Genomic DNA, 23544 nt, shown 5'->3' with positions numbered 1-23544 from the left:
CAAGGTGCAGAAACTACAGTCTTCTAATTTTCTACATACAGATTAACAGTACAATTCCACAAGGTAGCAAAGACATTGCTGAGAAAAAACAAAACCAGAAAACCTGTTCTGCCTCTTCACAAGGCAGATCAGCTAAAACAGTTACTGATAATGTATTTAGATATATACCGTGAATTACCAATGAAAGAAAACTCTTTTGACACAGAAAAAATCTTTTGACAGGAGGTGGCACAATACCTAGGAAATCATTGTGTGTTGGTAGCAATTCCAGTGAGTGTTCCCAAAGCATACTTTCAGTGACACTGGACCATACACGGGGGTTGCCTGCCGTATGAACCTCGCTAGACACTATAATGCTCACAGTGCTTACGTTCAAGAGAAAAAGGGCCACTGCAGATTGATGTGGGATTGCCTGGCTCTGATCTCCTGGGCCAGCAGCCGTCAGTAACTAGGTAAGACTAACTCATAAGCAGACAAAAACCATCGGTACTAATCTGTATCAAAAATCAGCTGAACATTTAACTCAGCACCTAAGTCACCTGCAACTTTTTAACAAGATTTTTGATCTCAAAGCCATTTTTAACTCCAGATCTCAGAATTTCCAACAGTAATTACTTGTCAGCCTTCCAGGTGGGGTTTTTAAAGAGCTGTTCCCTCCCGACTCCCCTGGAGCTCCACAGGTACAGAAACATGCATTCCCCACATGGGGCGAGGGGCATGGAGTTGCCCCTCACTTCGTGGCACAACTACAGAGCTGACACACAGAGCAGGGGCCGTATCTGCAGCCTCAGTCTGTCACCAAGGAGGAGAACAGATATTCTGAGCACTGAGCTGTTGCTGCTCTAAAATCCCTCCTTCCTCCTTTCCATTACCTGTGAGTGAAAATAGCTTCCATACACAAGAGAATTAAGAAGCACATAGTGAATCAAAGAGAGATTAAACTAAATGAAAGATTATCAAGTGTGTTCCCCGGTCTATCCTCACGAACGCTAACTGTATTGCTCAATTCATATGGAAAGCATTATTCTTCCAGCTGGCAGTGTGAACTATGAAGAATATGAATGAAGCAGATCAGTGACTCCTTTTTCCTCCACCCAGTGACCCCATCTTCTAGAAGAACGTTTTTAGGTCTCGCTCTTTATCAGGCCGGGAGGAAGAGAGGATGGCTGTAACTCTCAGGTAGATGTCACCTGTTCCACCGCTTCCCAGCGGAACCGAGCCGCAGCTTTTTACTGCATGTTCTGTACTTTTGCAGCTGCCAACACTCGGGTGACACTTCGGGAGGAGAAACAGACCGGTATATTCATAGGGTTATTACCAAAACCAAATATATACAACTGTACTCATAAATCCTCCGTGAAAACTATTTCTTGCCTTACCTTTTCTGCTGTATGTAAAAAGTCAAACAAGGCTATTAGATGAGTAAACGTTCAAAACAGAAGCTGTTAACTTCAGAAACTGTCCTAACATCTGCCATACAATTATACTCTGCCTTTCCTACTTATTCTATTAGTCACTGTCTCTTTCTTTAATCCTCTCCTTACCTCCCCCCCATGCTGTCAATAAAAAATTAATTGGTTTCATTAAAAAAAATATCTCTTCAATATATGGAGATCCTCATGATTAATTCATGAAGAATGGTGTGCACAGAACCCTGAAGATGAAACTAGTCCTTCTGCCTGACATCAAAACCAGCCTGATTTTGATGCAAGTCAGGTGCTTCCCAGCAATGCGATGACCACCATTCCCTTTGCTGAAGGTCAGCTCATCACTGAGGTGTGTGTACGTGTGTGTGTGCGTGGGGGGTAGCAAAGGGGCTGAAATACAGTCAACTATTTTTAATCGAGATAAAAACACCAAAATGAGAAAAAAGCTGGAAATAGCAAGCAGGAGGAAAAAAAGATGCAGACACTTAAAATTCTACTTAAGACTAACCTTGTTATTATTAATTTACAAACACTGACAGCTAAAAACAGATGATGGGAGCGCTGGCTTTCTTGGGATTTGAGAGCTGCTATATATAGAAACCTGAGTGGCCTAATTTTTCCAAATTACTGCTTCCAGTTGCCTGATGTCACAGGAGAAAAAAAAAAAAAAAAGCTGGTAGAAAAGACAATGGAAGTTTAATATCTTTGATGAGCTTACCATGAATCTGGTGCTACCAAAACATTGCAAATCAGAATTTTACAGCTTGTATCAGCTGCGTGCCTGGAGAACAACTGGGAAGAACACCAGGTACGAGTGTCAGACCAAGGGAACAATGCAGCCCTACACTCCAGAAACATTCCCTGGCGGCAAAGCATTGCTTGCGTCATTTCAATACTTAGTGCACACTAGCTGTGTGAAGGACAACAGCAACTGCAACCCTAGAAATGCTCAGCTAAATAGGATTTATTCACATATATTCTGGTTATCCAAATGCGCACATGAATTTTGGCTGCAAAGTCCTGACATAGTGATTACAGGTACAAAATTTAAAGTCTACAACTACTTCACAGTAGCTGATCAATTCAGCTTACTCCATCCTGAAAACTTGCTAAAGAAGGATCACTTTCCTGCTCGTTTGTTTTCTGGGAGCAGCTGCTATAACTCTTTCCTGTTCATTGGAAAGAGCTAAGAAAGTTCAGATAAAAACAGAGGATCAACCTCTGTTCTACCTTGAGTATTACAAGACCTAGTTACTCTGGTCCAGTCAATGGAACAACGATGCTAGAGACAGGACACAACACATATGTGGCTTTCTGCACCTTTATTCAACTGAAGGAAATGAGACAAATAGTTTGTGCCTGTTTAATGTAAAAACTGGAAGGAAAAAGTGAGAAAAGTTCCTAAGCTATACAGCATATCCACTGGTTAGAAAAAACAAATATAGACTCTAGACTGAAGCCTGGCGTTTCTGAAGATGAAAAGCAGAAAACTCTATTATATATTAAAAGGTCTCTACCTCTCACGTCATTTTAGCCTGTAATTTTTTGGGCCAATGTGAAAGCACTTGGACAGCTACCACAGCATAGAATCATTGAACGGTTTGGGTTGGAAGGGACCTTAAAGATCATCTAGTTCCAACCCCCCTGTCATGGGGGGGAAGGGTGTGTGTGCGCGCCTTACGCTCTAAATCCAGAAAAGCTCTGCTAGATCTGCCTTTCCATCTAATATTAACCATCTGCTTGGTTTTCAGGACCCCTCTTGAATTTCCACCAAAGCTTTAGTACCTACTACAGCTAGTAAAGCTAAAAAAAACAAAAACAAAAAAAACAAAGCAAGAAGTTTGAATTCACACTTGTTTTCTGGAGCACACTCAAACCTGTTATTCCTCCAAATGAAGTTTAGTAAAGTTTTTTTTTTTTTTTCCAGTAGCAGGAATGAAGTATCACTGAGCTCAATGGAGAGAGGTTTGATTCCCTGAATGCAGGTGAATAGCCTCATCTATAGACATTTCCAGTGCAGCGCACCAATAAGTAGTTTTCTTTTTACTTTTGCTAGTCATTGCTTATGCAGATGCAAAAAGACGAGTCAAACAATTAAAGAGGGTAGTATATTATCACTTTAGCTATGAACATGAATAATAATTAATGCACTTATTAAATCATGTGAAAATTTTGGGGATGCTTGCTGCTTGGGTGATACTACCTATTTATAATTAGACTAAAATATATCCATTAGAGAAATTGAACTGAAGAAACTGTCACCTATCACTTTTACAGGACAAGTCCTGTTCAGTGCTTCGAGTCCCAGGCAATACAATTCACCAGAACTTACAAAAATAATCTGGAATTAATAAACTCACCTACCAGAAGCCTTCATGTATCTAAAACTACTGGGATCTCAGTCACCAAAACGTGTGCCAAACTAGCATGTGAGGAACTGTCTTAACGTCCTGCACCACTTCACTGGTGACTTCGCTGCAATATCACCTCCAGAAAGCCAGGACAGTGTTATGGGGAAATGCTGTTTGAGGGACCATCCTTCAGACAACATCTAAAACGTGGGCTTTGACTTTCACAGCAATGTTAACTCTGGTGATTACACACCGCACATCCCAATTACCTTGACGTTTCAAGGTGAACAGATCATTTTGTAAAGATCTTGTAAGCTATTAACAACCACCGTGTTATTCTGATCACATATGAGTGGATATTTGGTTGCAAAAGAAATTAACATTCTTTAGAATTACACATTTGCTAGGGGGAAAAAACATGCCAGTTATTTTAAGATTACTTTTAAAAGCAATAGCATGAGCAGAAACTAAAAAAGAGACCTATCTTTAACAGATCTTGCTGCTCTGCTCGCTTTAATTATAACTTATTGTGCTTTTATTAAGATTTTTTTTGCTCTGAAGTTCATGCCTTCCTTTTCGTACTGTTTTGCTTTCTTTCTAATTACAGAAAAATACATATTTATACTTCAAAAAATAAAATCACGTAATTGAGCTTTGAAAGTGGAAACTGCAAACCACTTCTGACGGAACAAGACTGTCATCAGGAACCTGCCAGAGCTGCTCGAACTGCAGGACTGAACTACACTCCAGAAGCGGTATCAAAGTAAATTTTGTGCTTACCACACACAGGAGTGTAAAAATAACGAAACATAACAAAGGAGTTCTCAGTTTCTTTTTAGTGAAAATGATTAATAGTGACAATTGGAGCAGGGAATTAAAGACAGAAGAAAAGTAGAAGTTCTTAATTACAATTACCTCGCTATGCACTACTGACATGTGAACGTTTGATAGGTCTATACTTAACTGAGGAGAAATACAGAAGTCTTTTGAGATGTTCGCTGCGTACTCCAGGGCTCGGAAAAGATACAAAGCAAAAGGACAGGCTACATCTGCAGAAGCAGAACAGAGAAGCCTTGCTGCAGACTCTAAAAGCAAGCCAGCCCACCCAGAGGTGAGTCTTGCTCTCCCTGAAGCCAGTAACTTGACCAGTAGTTTCAAAGCATGACTAGGCTTTGTAATAATAATACAAATGTACCTCCAATATCTTTTACAGTTGTAATGCACTGGGTAATCACTAAAAATCGCATCTGCTGCCCTCATACCATCATAGCTATTCTTTTTGAATAACAAAGGACAGAGTGTATTAAGTTCCCTCTCAAGCTTCAAGTATTTTTACTGGAAGAGAATGATGACTGTAGTGCCCTAAAATTTAGACTAAGATTTTGGTATGTTTTCTCCCCACATGAAAGCACTGCTCATTTTCAGCATTTTTCCTTTAATATAAACCCTCCTTTGCAAAACTAAAGGTTACAAGACAAAAACAAACGAAACAACAAAAACCACAAACAAACAAACAAAACAACAACAACAAACATTTTCAGGGGCATATGGCAGGACATTTTTCTAACCAAAGAATTAAAGACCATGAATGATGAAAAAGTAATATCAAGCATTTTAAAAGTTTTCATACATTCCTACCTCATCTTAAATTCCTCCCTTAGATGAGCAGCCAATGGCAACTTCTTCAAAGATGATGAGGGGCACACTCGAAAGCAAGTAGGCATACGAGTTCACTACATAACAAGCTTTGGTTTGGTGCATAGCAAACAACAGTATGATTTGCATGGTCAAAATTTAGACTTAAGCACACAAAATGAAGCATACAAGAGTTCATTCTTTCATTATTTATTCCAACAACAGGTTTTCAATTAAGAGGATTATATTGTAAAACAACTGTTCTCACTTGTAGGGAAATAGTTTTTAATGTGATTTGTAGCCAAAAAGATGCCTCTAAATTGGCTTAGCTATAGATTTAAAGATTATCTATGTCTCATTACAGCAGTTGTAATTAAACCTTTTAAAACACAGATGCCAACCATTTATAGACAGATTTCTTGTTCATATTAACAGACAGAAATGCCTCAGCATTGTGTAACAGACTAGTCCCTGATGCAGACTGACAAAAAAGTTTCTCCTTATGAAATATTAGGAAGCGATAAATAAAACATGAAAAAAAAGAGGCAGATAAACCTATTTAAATGTGAACACAGTGCAGGTTAATAAGGGACATGCACGCAAAACTTTCTGAATTCAGCAATACTGTATAGCAGCACAGAAATCTTAAAACAAAACAAAGCAAAAAAAAACCACAACAGAACAAACAACCCCCAAAACATCTGTTCCATAATTAAAAACAGGGAGGGGAAAATCAAGGAGGTTGACTATCTGAAGCCTTCACTGTCCTCCTTCGTCGCCACCCACTACAATAGGAGGTTGTTTTATTACGACACGTGTCTAGAAGCAATAACTTGCTTTGTGATGCCTGGGAACAGTGCCCAAAACATAGAAACATCTGAATTTAAATTCTCAAATCCTGCCAGCAGATAAGATAGACTAGAAATGTCTCTTTCAGGGTACTCTGGGACTACATATAGAGCAGCAAGGTAAGCAGCACTCCAGCCTGAATTTCAGTTTGTGCCTCAAAGTTTTTTTTTTTTTTTTTTAAAAAGTTTTTGTTCTGGAGAAAGACAGAAAGAAAGCAAGATAAACAAGCACACGTAAATTTCAAAGACAAAGGCTTGTCCTCAATGACTCCTCCAGCATGCTTGATTTTTTTTCCCCCCTAACATCTGATAAAATACCTACTTAGTAATTTCTTAACATTAAATACCCGCCTACACTGGATTGCAGTATAATATACGCTGTGAAGATTGAATGGCTAGTATTTGGTTCCTTGACTTCACACAATACACTTCAGAAATATGTTTCTGATTAAGCCATGGGAATTCTTGCTCTAAGTACCACTATGAAAGTAAAGGCAACAGTGTCCCATGTTTGTTTCGCTTTTTTTTTTTTATCATCTTCCCTCCATCATAAGCCCCATACCTCCTCCTATGCTAAACATTAAATATTCTGCAGGACTCAAGTTTAAAAGGGGCTAAATACAAAAGTAGCCCATTCATGAAAAACAAACCCTACAACAGCTAACACAATGGAGTTAGCTAACTTTCCATTTCTCTCAACATACACAGAGACGCTAGGAAGCCAAGTAATGACCTTATCTGTGTAGCTTTTCACCACAGTTGTCTGTAAGGTTTGTGCTATATGGGTGAATTTAAACGGTATTCTGCAGCGATCTGATTTTGTGTATTTTTAAAGAAAATATTTTTGATAGGCTTTGTTTTACGTTCATCTGTGTATCTCTTCAGTATATTATACTGCTGAGCCAGAGCAGATTAACAGTCAAAATTGATCCACAACAATTGTTAGATTTGTTTGGGACAAATATTTGAGCAATATTCCTCCTAATTGAATACCAAAGCAAAGAGACACTGTCACAAACAGCAAAAGAATGTGTTAACTAGCCAGGTAGGTATGCCCCTTACTCATCTAAGATAGCTTTTAAGTGCTTAGTTGTTTGTCTGATGGGCTACATTTTACACAATACCATTAAAGAGCGGAGTTGTTCCTGTAGATAAAATAAGACAAAAATCAATCCTAGTTTTGAGGGAGCAATGAAAAACAATCAAAATCTGGATTAGCCTTTTCTACAGCCCAGGTAGGGAACCCCTGCTGAAGGTTAGGTCAGGCAAGAATACTGCCAATCACCCTAGTTTAGGATTCAAGAGGAAAATACTCTCCTCCTGCTGCCAGTGTTGTACAAAGCTATACAACAGCCCCTGCAAAAACACATGGATTTTTGGAAGAACTTCCTATCTCTCCAAAACTGCTGCGTTCAAGAAGCATCTATCCCTTCCTCTAGGGAAACTTCGAATTGTCCTAGTTTCAGTCACTAGTAGCCAGAATGGATGATATATTTCAAGCTTTGAGGACAGTCAGAGCACAGCAGATTCTCACATGAACCAGGCAACCAGCCTTAAAAGGAAAAACAAATCAATAAAGTAGACAGATCAGGGGTAGTTAAGTGCCTGGCACTCCATGGCTCAGCATGCAGAGCTCATTTTAATCTGAGCACATGGCATTGCATGCTGCTTTGAGACAATCTCAACATGACTCATTACAGGCTGAGGCTACACATCACCACTTTACAAGTTCTCAGATTCAAGCGAAGTGAGCACAGCTTTCAAGGTCTTGGCAAGTTGTTACTGAGACCAAACAACGTACTGTCAGCTCGCCCATACGTGGGGGCCACACGTTTTTTCTCTTCCAAATATGCTTTAACCAAATCACTAATTCAGTCTGCACAGATTCACTACAAAGTTGTTTGGACAAATACAAGCCCATCAAACATATGCAGTTGTTGGACCTTTTTAAAAAGGTCCAGCTCCGAGGAGAGCACACCATGCAGGATTAGTACGAAATTTTAGCAGCGATATGCAAAAAATCACCACTGGCAAAAGCAGCCTCCTAAAAGAAGATGAAGACAGAAAATAGCAACTGTGTCATTTTCTCTACATTCCTACCACAAAAATGCACCAGGAGCATTGCAGAGAAACGTTAAGACAGAAAGAGAACCTTCTCACTTCCATTCTAAACCCTGATGATCCTCCTATTACATACGTTTGCTGAAGTAATTGAAAGATCCAGATATGTATCATGAAGAATCATTTGCACTATAAAGGCAGATAAAAACGGGAATTGTCACACTATTTTTAGTCTAATCCTGTACTACTTTTCCTTTATACATTAATAGTTTTGCATCAGTAAACTCTTGCTGAACTCTCTCTCCATCATGCTATCTCTGTCTCCTTAGCTCTCCTGCAGCTGAAGCAATGCCTTCCTTCTCCTTCCTCTGCTAGCCTGTGGCCTTCTGATCCTGGGAAAAGACAGAATGAATACAGAACACTAAATATTGCGGGTACACAGCTCTTAATCAAATATGGTACAAAGTGAGACTGATGACTTTTGGGAGCAGTTTTAGGTGCACTGGCATGCTGTAAATAAGCAGAGTAAGTACATAAGCTAGCAAGACAGACCTTGTAGGATGTACAGAAACTATCTAATGTTAGCACAAAAGAAGGCTGCAGACCAAATTCACCCACACCACTAGCATGTTTGACAAATGCAAAAGAGAATGACATTTAAGGAGCATGGTTATTCTTAAAATAGCATGCTCAGAAACTTTTAAGATGCACAATGGCTTTCCAACAAGCGTAGCTTGGAAACAGCATGCATGAGCAGTGGGCTATGCAGACTTTGGAATATTGTTGTAGCTAAAAATGCAATGTTTAATGTAGCACTACATTCTTTGATTCTATATATCTTTGCATAGTTTTGAAAACAAAAATACATGGAGCGTGGAAAGGAAAGAAAGACTTGTTTCCAGGTGAACTTTGCAAGGCTTTTCACTTTCTTATCAGGGCAAGATCATTCACTTTCAACTTTCTTCAGTAACTCAAGAAGCTAAACAAAGACTTTTCAGGGAAAGGTCTGATTTACACAGCAGGCACCAAATCAAATAGTAAAAAGCATCAGAAAGCCTACAAAGAGAAAACATGCTTCTTCATGCAACAGTTTATAAAGTTAGAAAAGCGTGTCATCCTCTGGCAACAACATATCTAGTTAACTATCTTCCAGCGCTGAAACTGTACCAATGCTGTGATTATTGCAGCAAAGGTGGATGGTAGGAACTGCTTCTTCCCTGGCTGGGCTAGCAGAGCTGAAACTCTCACACAAAATTGAAAGAAAAATTGGGTCCCATTATTCCTGTAGAGCACATTCTCTTGTAGTATTTCTTGAAGATCTCCCAGTCCAAGGTGTGTTTGACAGTTTCAGACACCTCCACCACCTAGGAATGTCTGCCTCCAATAGGACAAAAAGCAGTCCTCCTCCGCTGTATCTCCCATCTGCCTGCATTAGGCAAGATGTTTTCATTCTATAAAAGTACAATTTAACCTCCTCTTACTCCTTTAGCATTGCAGAGCCCAGGGAAGGTGACCTAGATTCCACCTGTGCAGCAACAACAGATCTTTCAGACGACCTGACGCTGCATGATTTCCGTTGCCAGGGATTTGGGAAAGAATCCAGCTCAATATTCAGCTCCCTGGTGAAACTTGCAGGGTGGACAACGACCTCACGTGGAAGAGAAAGAGCGTGGGAATAAGCAACTCAACATTTCATTTCAAATGACAACAGTTATTTTAGCATTGCTACTGTTTAAGACAGAACTCACTTTCTCTGTGGTGCTACCTGGTTATTAAATAACACAAACATTTGCCCTGATGTGTTTCCAAGAGCTCTGACAACCAGTTTGTGTGCTTGATGGAATTCTGCTCGTTTAAAAGACCCACTTTGGGGACTATTCCTTTTGCACCAATGAACTTTCCTGTAAGGTAGTGGAGAGACAGTAAAAGCAACACAGAAATGAATCGTCACAGACCCAACCCTTTCCATTAATATACTCAAATAAATAAGAGTACTAACATTTCATGGCAGTCTGTTTCAGGAGCACTCAACAATTCTGCCTTTACGTGATAAACAAGACAAAGAAAGAAAAAGTTTAAACATGAGGTAGTGTTCAGGTCAGAATCCCATGCAATTAGTGTAGGTTCTGGACTAACACTGTGAGTGATAAGCATTCCTTGGGGCAGCAAGATAAGGCAGTTTGAGAAGAAGAAAGCTAAAATGCCTGTGATAAAAATGTCTAAAAGGACCTCATGCTGTAGCAAACAGAAACAAAATTTAGCAGCCCCTTACTTGGGACCAGTCATTGCTGGCTGGGGATCAGTGAGTAAGTGAAAGCTATGTTTAAGAATGTAAAGAGCAAGTATTTCACATCTCTGTGTTTTAACACACACTACTGTAAAGGAAATGTATGCTTGTTTTGTTGTATGGAGTGCTTTTGCTTAGTGTTTGAGTAGCTGAAATTGCTATAGGGAACTTGAAATGATTGTAGCTATTAAGTTAAAAGTCAGAGGCTTCAATTGTGATGTTGATTTAAGTAAGTCATTTAATCTGCCTGTGAAAATACTATCAGAATTTCAAGCAGAGAAACTGACCTTTCAGGTCAACCTTTCTTTTTCAGGTCAACTTACTTAAAGGTCTAAGCTTATTAGCTTTGTAAGAGTTTATGTGCTGGGGGAGAAAGGGAAATGCATACACTTATGAGTGTAAATACCTTTTCCCCATGTTTTATTTTAAGAGGAAACAGATGAAGTAAACAAAGACTTTTGATTTCATGTGGTATAGGGTATTTGTACCACAAGAGGGCACTGGAACCACACTTAAAGTGGATCATTAAGCTACTGTGGAATACATCACAGGACCAAATCAGAATATGAGGAAGTCTGTGCTGCTTTCACATACATACATACTTGCTACTTAGAAGCATTTGGAGATCTTGATATTACAGAGATATGTATAATGTACTCACACTGCCTATACCTCCAGAGGAGCAGCAGGAAGCTTTCTGTAAAAGCACTACCCTGCCAAGTAATAAGACTAAAGATGCTTGAAGCTTAAAACATGTCATGCTTCACGTTTTGAATACCAATTTATTAATAAGTTTAAGATTTTGAATTTAGATCCTGTCTAGAAGAACACGAAGGGCACGAGCTCTTCTTATATGCATGAAGTGACTTGGGTTTGAAACAAAAAAATTCTGCCTAAAACAGGCAGTTAGAAAAAACAGTATGAGGCAGCAGTATAGACAGGAACATAAAAGTAAGCATACAAAAAAATCAGCACTAGTGTAGTGCACTTTCAAAGTCCTGTACTAATAGCAAGTGTCCCAACATGCTCAAAAAAATTCCAATCTCACCCATACGAAATACACGACACCCTGTAATCTAATACCAGGCTGTAAGTGCAAAATTCTGATCCTATATTCCATTCACTGTACCATGCACACGGAAATGCTTGTCAAAGTAAGTTTAATAAGAGGCAACATGTGACATTCCAATTTTTAGGTGAAATTTTCAGTGTACCAGGTACCGCAGGATGGCTATTCTGTAGCTCTGACACATCTCAAGGAAGATGGATGTAAATAGTTAACAACGTGCTATCAAGTGCATAACAAGAGGACTAAGTGTCAAGTTCCCCCAAGCAGCAACACACGATCTATGGGCCATGAAAATCTCCCAAATTAACACACTGGTGATCCTCGGATTGTCAAGCACACGTTTGATCCTAGTATTGACATATGAGCTGCATTAGCTCTGTATCTAAAGTCCCATTCAGAAAGGTGTGTGGAAGTATTGTTCAGATTGCATCTTGTTGTCAAAATGTGAATTCCAGTCTGTCATGGAACCAAACAAGAACAGATCAAGTTGCTCTATGAATCTTTCAAGTCTACGTGATATGAACATACTAAGGAATGCTCTAAGTGCAACAGGGAACATTTAATATTAGCATCTAAATATAGTTTGCATTTTTTTGAATACTAAGTGGTTGAATAATTGCATGTACTAATAATAATCTTAGCAAAGGTTTGTATTAAGTATTTAAGGTAGAAATTCAAAGTTATCTCTTTTCAGTTGTTTTCTTTGGTCTGAAGGATGAACTGAAAACTCCAAAATTTCAGGATGCTTGTAAGATTGAAGTGTGAGTTCTGTGTATGCATTCTTGAAATAATTCTGGTTTTGGAGACAACTTCACTTTCACACAGCCTGTCAAGTTTCCTCCCAAGTCTGATGAAGTTTACAGCAGGAGAAAAACATTTCCCCAAACCTTATGGAAATAAGATAAAAAATGGAAAGGTAGATTTGCCTAACTCTGATTTTTGATTTAAACCACAAATCATTATCAAGGTTGAATTAACCAGCATGTTTATTTTATGTTCTGCAGAAGAATGAACAAAGAACATTTACACTGTCAGGTTCATGCTTTCAGGTTTCTTGCACTCAGATAGAAGACGACCTAAAGGGTATTACAGACAGAAATGGAAGAGAGAGAAATATTAAGACAGGAAGAGTCCCAGGAAAAGGCAAAAATACAGAGTAAAATACTTAAATACTAAAATTCTGACATACAATGATCAAATGAATATGCTAAGGCATATTCAGCTCTCTTTTTTTTTTTTTTTTTTTTGAATTACCAGCTTTACAGATTCCTTAATAAACAATAAAAAAACACAACCTACCAGGCAAATATATTCACGGTCACTTTGTTAATCTGTGGCCATGCTAGCAAAAAAAAGAAGGGTAACACTTCTTTTCATATGGGTTCCTCCTCACATTCGAGAAACACAAACTTCTTAAACTGCATATGCACTGATACTCATCTTCAAAATGAACATCATTATCATTGAAGATAGTCATCTTCAAAATGATCCTGGATCATGAATTAACGCAAACAGAAGCTAAAAATCTGCCAAACTACAGGAGTACATTTTTAGGTATTACAATAAGATTTAAGGAAAAAAAGCACACAAAAGAAGAGAAAACTGTAAAAGATTACTTTGTGGTTCAAAACCAGCCATTGTTTGTTAGCTTCTCAGTTCTGTGAACGTATCTTTAAATTACTCTTTTGGCTAAATTTCAAAATAGAGTTGCTTTCATTGAGGTTTGACTAGAACAACTTTAACTTTGTGAGTTACAGACATTTTTTTTTTTTAAAGATCTTAATAAAAGATCTTAATAAAAAGTAAACAGACACTGATTTTTTCTTCCACAATAGCAAAAGAGACTCTTGTGATGAGAAGTTCAAGTTCTACTACTTCCTGGGGTATTGGGATATTTAAGAGAAGGACAGTGCAGTGTTAAGGGATGAAAGGTAGCAGTGTACAAGCTGATGTTACGGAAGTCAGTAAAAGACCCACCAGATGGCCCTTAATACCACTTCCTACACTACATTTAGCCAAACAGCATTCAGTTATCTGTACAACTGGTGTGCTGCCAGTCAGCAAAAATGCAGAAGACCGTAAAAGATAGTATTATTCTGACCACATAGTCCTGGAATATCAACTACACTGGAATCATCCATATCATATCGAGAGGTATGGATAGCCTCTGGTCTGTGCTTAGACAGCGTAATTCTAGATGTTAAATCAGAGCAGTTTTTTCCATGTTTTTCCACTAGAGGTGGAATTATAAATAAAATAAAATCATAAAAAAAAATCAGAGAAAGTCCTTGCAATACTAAAAATCAAAAGCATTATTGTCAAGTGAGGTTTTCATTTAAAAACAAAAGAAAGATTAGATGAAAAGACACCTTAGTGACAATTTAGGAGAAATTTGGGATACCGAACATGGTAAGTGCTTGTAAGGGGCTTATTCAAGTAGCCACTAACAACAAAGCACTGCATCTCAAATATTTTCAAATATTTTAGCTGGGAGAGATTAGGTTCTATGGTTCTATGTTAACATTCTTAGCAGATTTTTGGGGGGTGAAGAGCAGTGACCACAGACCCCATATAAACAAAATAACATTGACATTATACAGCCTGTTCCATAAAGACTGAATACTAGAAAAAGACATACAAAGTACTGAACACACTGAAATGGTAAGAATTAAAACTAGAGCTGCTCTTTACCAATTTCTTCAGCTTTAAGAAAACAAATCCATCCAACTGTAAAATTTGAAGGGATGTACAAAGGGGCCCTCGAGTAGCCTAGCAGTAGCAGCTGTGCACTTCCATAAATATTCAGTCCAGCATTCCCCATTTACCAGTAAGAGATATCAATCAGGCCGTTAAGGTATTACCGACATACCCAGGAAGTAATTTGCACTCAGTGGTAGCCCTCTAGATATTTAAGAAGTCATCCTCAAGCACTTCTTAATGGACCATAACTTTTCCATTAAAAGTAGTGCCTCAACCCTGGTCCTTATGGGAAAAATACACTACAAAGCAAAGGGTAGGATCCTTGGAGAAACAGCACAGTAATCAGGAATTTCAGGTGCAACACTCAAGGCAAAAGGACACTATTTCATTTGTGGTCCATCTTTCAGCAGTTGCTTACCGCTGCATACAGAAGAGGTGATGTTGTACAGAAAAGGATAAAACTGCAAACAACGGATCATCTTCAGGCTGCTTTCACACTCCAGACACTTGGTAGTCAAATCCAGTGCATGTCTGAAGGCCTGCAGGGCTCCACTGATGTTGTTCAGAGCCAGATAAGCATTTCCTAGGCTCAAAAAAGTCAGAGGCTACAAAGAGAAAAGCAATATACCTCAGCATAAGTATGTTCACCATTTAAAATAGAAGCCGACTAGGAAAAACCCCTGTCAATCCACACCCTCCCAAACTTGGTAAACTTTTTCAATAGGGATTGCCTATTCCTCGAATGGAGAGCTAACAGCTTGATGCACTGGTGCTAAACAAAGCTGTTCTGACATAAGGTTGTATTCAGGATTCCAATTTTCCACAAAAACTGCTGTTAAATACACACTGAGATGAACCATCATGAACAATACTCACTGCACAGAGTAAAGAACTAAACTGAAACATCTGAGGATATTTTAGAACGATTAAAAGTCAGAACAAACATAAAAATATTACTACCATTCTAGTAGTACAGATAAATTTGATTTGTTAACAACGTTCAGCATTTACTCGGGCAGACAAAGGTTACTGAAAACACCCATTTCATACTAGCTTAGGGATGTACATTTATTTTCAGTTCTTTTTAAAACCTAGTGTTTTTGTCCATTGCTTTTGGCGAGTCTCCACATAATACATAATATGTATTTTTAAAGCACAAACCATAAACACCTTTTTTATTGGTTAGAACTGAATCAGCAACTACAGGCACATACTAAAGTATTACTTTTTCTTTGACTGAAAACAGTCCTGTACTTACACAAAGAAATTCACTACAGTATTAGACATAGCACCTGTCAGAAGAACTGAGGTGTCATACTTGCCTAAATCTTTAACTCAAGCTGTTTATGCAGGCAAATACTAGATAATTACTATAACATTGTGACATGGCAGTCATTTTCGCCCCTTTTGAGGTAATTTTACGTTTATTATCTGAAAATTTGGAGATTGACCAATAGCATCAGATTTTTCAAACTCTCCTTGCATTATTAAGCATCATTCAGAAAAAGTTGAGCAACTGGATTCAAAAGTTTAAGCTTTTGCTCTCATAGCACATGCTTAACTCCCTGTAGCTGTAATTCATTTTGATTTATATTTACTTTCCATTGTACTCCAGAAAGTTTCATGTAAGCACAATTTTTCCTGCCAAATTTTTTTTTGAAACAATAATCACTACAGGACTGTAAGTGCCTGAAAAAATAGGAGTAGGCATTGTTGTAATGAGGCAGGACTCACCAATACTGTTGAAGTCACCAATGCTGTTGTCCTAATCCATGCAATGTGGTCCTAGGTTAACCTTCATGGCTGTGTTTTCAATTGTTCTTCTTAAGGCATGTCACTTAAGTGTAGTTCTTTGCATAATTTTTTTTTTTTTTGCACTTTTACCTGTGACTCACATTGGCCAGATTCTTTTCCAACAAGTGCAAAATTGTTGCTGAATGTTCTATTAAAAAAGCTTATTCTGCTTCTTGCTTTAAGTGCTAGGTGACTGGTAGCCTGGCAGGTGTAAGCCCTCTGTCTTATCTAACTACAGAGGTGCAAGCACAGGAAAAAGTTATTTCAGCTTCTTACTGAAGCATTGCAAATTTAACTTCTAACACTGAAACACTGCAAATTTAACAATCTAACTTCAGGTCCCATCTCATTTTACCTCTTTTTCCCCCCTCCTTTCCTTTTCACAACTGCTCTGGCTAGTTTAAACAGCTTATATAGTGACTTTTCCCCTTAGATAGGTGACAATCTACAAAACATTTATAATGTTACCATTCAGAAATGCAAAAACTGTTTTAAATCTATGGTTGGAGGTGAAGTCAAAATAACTAGAACACAGGTTCACATCCAGGTATGTACATTAAATCTAGGGACAAATAAAACAGTATATAGAAAAAGCAAAAACAAACAAAACAAGTGGCACAGAAAGATGTTCACACAGTTGAAGACCTTACTGACATGTCTGCTATTTAAAGGGTTTAAAAATCAAGATAGAATGACAACAGCATTACAATCTCTCTTTTAGATGACAATGTTGCCAAAATATCGGGACTGGATTCCTTGAAGCCACTGGTGACACAGGCTTTGGGAAGCAAAAGTCTGTCATCTATTCCAGAAGCATTTCTGTTCCAGGTGCCTACATTCTCAGCAACCAGCATCACCAAGCTAGATCAAGAATGCAAATGAAAACTAACATCCAATCCAAACCACAAGTTGGAAGCTGAGCTGCATGCAGGTAAGTAAGTGCAAATACATAACATTCCTAATCGAGTATAGGAAAGGACAGCCACTACTGAACCAACACAAAAAAACATCTTACCTCAGAGGCATTGATGGCCAAAGCCTGCAGCAAGAGCCTGCTGGCATCCAAATGAAGACCATAATGAATCAAGAGGTTAGCAAGATTGACCAGAGGGATATCCTGATATTCATGTGGAGCCAAATTAAATGCTTTTTGCAAACAGGTGATAGCAAAGGTGCTATTTCCAACTGCACGCCAGTACAATCCAGCTTCATTAAGCACAAGCCATAGAGAATCTTCAGGCTATAGGAGAGTCAGGGAATAGGTTGAAAATACCCACAAAAAAGGTGTCTCAGGGAGACAGAAGTGCTCAGTTTGGTGAAAACCAAACAAAACTCACCCTTGCATACTATCTTACTAGATAGATACACATCACACTTCCCTCTGCTCACACATTGAGTTTTATCAGTGCCCAGCAGATTGAACAAACTGATCTGCACTGTAATTTAGTAGGAGCTGTCGCTCACACACTTTACTCATATGTCTGCCTTATGACATGACAACAAAATCCCTTAAAATATGCAACTGATAATGGTTAGCTCACTTCAGAGCCTTAAAATTACACCAACACAGTTCTATGTAAAAATGTTGCCAACTTGAAGGTCAGGCAGTTTCCAACCACTAGTTAGATGTCCTTCCTCGTCCTATACCCAACATCAAGACTGTCAATTTAAGGTTTCAGAATCGCTTTTTCTTAGTTATCTATTTATGTTTTATGAATAGATGACAAGGTGACAAGATGATGCATGAGACGCCGTTTAAAGATTATAAAACAGCAAGCAACAAGTGCGGGCATGTGGAATAATGGAGGAAGTGTCAAATACACCTTAAATATTCCTTCCTCCCCTTTCACCTAGAACAGAAAAAACAAACACTCATCCTAGAGGAAAAATAGCAACATTTTAAAATCCTGTCAAGTGGGCAGAGCTAAGTAAAACATCCTCTTTCAGATGGAGCAGATGGAAATGCTTTAGAACCATTTATGTTCTAGTTTTTTAATATTTTCAGTGCTACCCAATTATATGAAGAGCTTAAAGTATAAAAGCATCAACTAAAATTAATGTTTGTTCCAACCCACATGTCTGAAGCTCAAATCCACACGTGAATAGGAAACATGCAGCTAGGATTAAAGAAGCAAAACAGATAGGGATGTTTACAGTAGTGTTGTATTAACAATACAGCTGGCATTACAGAAATAATGTGTTGAAAAAGTTAACTGATACAAAGATTTTCTTCAAAATTTTAAAGACAACCTCACACAGAAGGGCTTTTCCCATGGTTCAAGATGTACAGGAAGATATCAATAGGATATAACAACATAATAACCTATAATTGTGAGATTATTTATCACCCTTATTTTGCAATGCACACACATTACTTGCATGTTATTAGCGTTGAACTCCTCACTGAACCACTCTCCATACACAGGTCTTAATGTCCTTTAACTAAACCCTGAGCAAGTTACTAACACTTTGTCTTTCCCAATACAAAGATACCAGCTGTGGCATTCGTGCTCTAGAAAGTTGATCATTAGCAGAATAGGCGTGACATAACACTGAAGAAGTTCAGACTTCTAGCATGAAGGCAACAGTAAAAAACGGAATATGCATGCACTGCAACAGTAAGATATTAGACATATATGGGTTTGTTCTGAACAGCATAACAACAGGAATCTACTCCTACTGTTAATTTTTCTACTTCTGTGTAAGACAGATGCACATAGTAAATTGTACTGAGTTTAGACTAAAACCAGTACATACATACACTGCCTTGACACAACTCATACGAGAGAGTTAGAGAAATAATCAGCTTGAGATGTCAAAAAGAGCCAACCTCTATCTCAATGCTTTCTGTCATTTGACTTACGATGACTCTCAAAGGCCCCACGCAAGATGGAGGTGGCATTCTACAGGGTGTTATACAGATGTACACGCTTTGCCCCAGAGTGCTAATTATCCTGACAGAAGACTGACAGTGGGTTGGTTGTCTTTTTGGGGATGGGGAGGGCGGGGGCAGGTTAGTGGGGAGGAGGAGAAAGAGCAAGAGGCAGACACGCAAGAAGGGGTGAAAGATCAAACACTACCAAGTTACTTTGTTCATTTAAATTAATGTCTGCCAGGATTAGCTAATGTGTTGCTGCTCAGTGTCCGGCAGTCACAACAAGAACAAATAACTACACCCAGCTAAACGAAATGGCTTCTCTCTTTATGTCCGTGCTTCTCTTACAAGCCAGGATTTTCAAGTTAGTTTCATCTCACTCACAGGCACAGCAAATAACCTTACTTCTTGAACATCTCTGACTGACTTCATTAAAAGTATAGAAACAAGCCTCAAGTAAGAATTCTTCATTTATCTCATGCTATAGTTTTTGACATACCTTTTTCATGGCATGATCAAGAAATGCTCCCATATTTTCCTGTGTAATAGTTTGATTGTTGATACGAGAATGCAAGATCTAGACAAAGAGATTTTTTTATTTTTAAAAGAGAAAAGACTTGAATGACCTATGTAGCTATATATTGTAAAATTTCAAAGGATTTGAAATTTAGTTAAAAATTTAGTTAAAAAAAGACAAAATGTCTAAATTAATCATTACACTTTCACATTATTTACATCATTTAAGCAGCCAATCTACAGAAAGCAATATGAAGGACTAATCTCAGCCTAAAGTTACCAACTTGGTAGAATACAGCAGTTATTGGAAATCTCAAGATGAAGAATCATTTCAAGTGACTTAGAAGTTTTAAAATAAAATAGTAAATTATTTTTCTTATTCTATGTGCAGTATTTAAGCATTTAAGAGAGGTCAGACAATAGCCTTATGCTGAGTGACAAACTCTCCCTTTCTCCAGAAGTACTAGAAAGCACTTGCTTTCCCTTTTTCGACATGTGGTATCAAGTCATCTTTTAAATATCAGAACCTTTGATGTCCTGAATAAGAATTTTAAGGCAAAAAAGAGATGAAATTTAAAACAGAAGAGAACCAATGAGAACGCATCTCTTACTTGTCTTGCTTGATCATCTGGCATCTTAAATTTCAAATCTAGATTACTGTCTAGTTCTTTGACCAGTAGGAACAGAGATTCATTGTTACGAGCATCGGTAATGGAAGAACAGTCTGGTGCCTGGGTTTCTCCATGCCCAACAGATTCTCTTGCGGTATTTAGGATTGACTGGACTCTAGGAGTAAAGAGATCCAAGACAAATCAATAGCACATGCTGCATGTCACTGATAAATAAATGTAAGAATCAGCTATGTATCAACTGACAAGTCTCACACTGTGGACTGGAAATGAGCTAGAAATGATAAGAGTTCAAGCACCATCCTCCCTTGACAAGCATTAATGGATAAGGTTTTTATTTCCAACTTTTAAGCTCATAATACCTGTAAACAATGAACTATTCAGTAGAGACTAAGACACAGAAGGTCCTAATATTATGCTAACAAGGGCTATATGAAGTTCAGGATTAAATAGGTAAGTGACAAGAAAATGCAAAATTATTTTAAACTAAAGTTTTATTTTGAAAACATCATCAAGAAGTAGCCAGATTATTTCAAAAGAACATTCTATTTAAGGTAACATGGTTTTTCCAAAGGAAGCTTCAGGGCATTTGTGGATGGGAACCTCTGCTTTAACAAACGCTCAATACCAGAATCATACTGACTAGGAGAAGAAAAGCATCCCAAGTACCAACACTGTAATGTTAAGTGAATAGAATATTATGAAATTACCTTGACCCACATAAAATAAGCAGCGTAGACACATTTGTTTTACCCTATTTAATAATAAATACAGTTGGTTATTCCATAACTAAGCTGGTTTTCTACCTCTGTCCCAAAGGAATAATCCAAAGCTTTCCACTCCTAATTTTCTGGTCTACACAGCTTGCCATTAACATAACTAAAGCTAAGAGGACGTCCACAACCTACAACAGTTAATTATGCTTATTAGATAGAGAGAACAGACTTTTTTCTCTCTCTCTTAAAATATACTCTAGAATACGTTCATACCTGCACTTAAACCTTCATTCTTTTAGTAACACTGTAGATATTTCATGTATTCACCTTGCACTAAAAAAAAAAATCAAGGATGGAATTTGGTCTGTTACAGTTACAGCAAAAAAACAGTGAAGGAAAATCACTCATTCACTTGGACAGCCAAAGGAAGAGATCTGAATACATCTGTACCGTTGATTACTAATTGTATCCGTCCTCTCCAGAGAGGAAATGGCCATTAAAACTTTGTGTCAAAATTTATAAACGTGAGTTTTTAAAATCAACACTTGCCTGAATCCCCTGTTTTCTGGTGGCAGGAAATAAGATGGCAGCTCTTCTGGATCAGGAATTTTGGGGAAAGATTTCATGCACTCTGATCGCTGAGGCCAAAGAATATGCTGTTTGTCCTAAGGGGAAAAGGCATTATTTTGATTATTTGATCAACATTTTTAACATTCCAATTAACAATCTAATAAGAAATAAGGAATAATCTGGAGAAAGAAAGGAGTAGAGATCTTCAGTACTATGATTTTTTATCTTTTCTGGAACAGCATCTCAGTTTCTATTTTTACTCAGCTGTACTGCTTTACTTGCACTAGATTTTTGCAAAGGTAGTGAATAACAACCACCCCCCTCTGCACTGTTGTACCGTTTTAAATTACTGGAAACTGGTATGCAGAAACCATATAGGCATAGCATAATAAAGAAATGCTACAAATTTTCACACAAACAAGGACAAGATGAGATGCACACTTTCAAAACTCCTCTTTGAAGCAGCAAAACTTATCCTGTTCACTTACTCTATTGGATTCTACACTCCACACTGAAACGATGGAACGAGCAACAGGGGAAGACTGCAAGGACTGGCTGTGATCAGTCTGGTTTGTATCAAGATCGAAATTCAGAGATGTCATACTAGAAGTTGAAGAGTCCTCACCAAACTAGAAACAGAAAAAAAAAACAGTATTTCATAAGAAGAGATGTTATATTATTGGCTGAATTTCTATGCGTTTTTTCCCCACTACCTTATGTAATTAATCTTACGGATGATCTGAAATTGAGCAGCAGAAAAAAATGGAAATTCAAGTTTCTTGATCCACACACACCACGGAAAAAGCAACATCCATGTTATAAGTCAGTAATGAAAATACAACTACAAATCACCAAATAATGCTAAAAGGTATCAAGCCAACATTTCTAACAGACCACAAGCTATATGTACATATATAGACCACGTATCTCTAGTTCAGGTCAGAATTCATGGCTTGCAAAACAACCTTAATAACCTGAATAGGAAGAACATCCAAGAAGAAAACATTGCATAGTTAAAAATAATTATTCCTGTTTTCTTAAATTAGTTAAGAAGCTCCAGAACACATTCCACGTTACAAAATACATTAAAGGATAATCTTTATCTGTAGTTCTAACACATCAGCACGGCTGCTTGGGTTTTCAGTGTTAGCATATGCTCTGCTTCCAGCACTTCTCATTATTCCTGTATCAAATTTCCTTGGTGCACTGTCTAGTTCAAGATACACAATTAGCAAATGCTCATGAAACCAGGCTAACACATTATTTTACGGCTGCTAACACACTATTTTAGTGCAAAAAGCACACACTAGATTCACCACAAATGAGCTCTACTCTTCTATCTGTTAATTGGGTATTGCAGTTTTGTGCTCCTTCTGGCAGGAAAAAAAACAATAAATTTGACGGAACATGCAAAAGTTACATAGTTTGAGTCATACTGATAGCACAATAAACGAAAGAAATTTCAATTCACTGAGGCTGTAGAGACAATTGATTAATACAATACTAAACACATTTTTGAACTATTTTAATGGAAAGTATATTCCAATATAGAGTAATTCTCGTTCCATATACCACTTGTACACTTGAAAAGAAAACTTGGAAATCTTTGCCTCTTCATTAACTAATACTTTTCTTGTCTTCTTTGACGGATAATGAATTGGAAAATTCAACTTGTTATGCTCCTACTAGCATTCCTGAAATGTAGTATATTTAAGTGACAGAAAGCTGTAATTCCTCAAGTTAGGAATTTCTGTATTTCCTAGAAATAAATGGCTGTCTGTTCTATGCAGGCTGAAAAAGCAAAGGAGACTATAGAAGTGGCTAGTACCTCACACAAAACTAAGACTTGGGAAAAAAATAATGCATTTAAATTTAAATAACTCTAATAGTTCTCTTTTCTAAGTAAAACAAAGCCTTATTTAATAAAAACACTACATTTCTACAATCCACTGATGATCTCAGCTTGTATTACTAGCAAAAGAAACTAACATTTAATACTTTAAACTCTCGAAAGGGGATTAAGCTATTTCTCACTATAATTATGACACCCCAAAGGTACCTCCCTT

The 23544-nt window shown here is 37.7% G+C and overlaps 1 protein-coding gene across 1 annotated transcript in view; it reads right to left on the bottom strand.

The window, feature by feature from the left end:
* TTC17 (tetratricopeptide repeat domain 17) overlaps positions 1–23544 on the bottom strand; it is a 58880-nt gene that overhangs the window by 13278 nt on the left and 22058 nt on the right. The window contains exons 11-16 of the mRNA XM_040559246.1: positions 21967–22107; positions 21458–21573; positions 20175–20349; positions 19547–19624; positions 17188–17412; positions 14797–14983 (exon numbers count right to left, since the gene is read on the bottom strand). Of these exons, the coding sequence (XP_040415180.1) occupies positions 14797–14983; positions 17188–17412; positions 19547–19624; positions 20175–20349; positions 21458–21573; positions 21967–22107 (922 nt within the window). The remainder of the gene's footprint in view (positions 1–14796; positions 14984–17187; positions 17413–19546; positions 19625–20174; positions 20350–21457; positions 21574–21966; positions 22108–23544) is intronic.

This window comes from Cygnus olor, chromosome 5 (genome assembly GCF_009769625.2).
Source record: "Cygnus olor isolate bCygOlo1 chromosome 5, bCygOlo1.pri.v2, whole genome shotgun sequence".
Classification (NCBI taxonomy): Eukaryota; Metazoa; Chordata; class Aves; order Anseriformes; family Anatidae; genus Cygnus; species Cygnus olor.
This window is presented reverse-complemented; position numbering and strand designations above follow the sequence as displayed.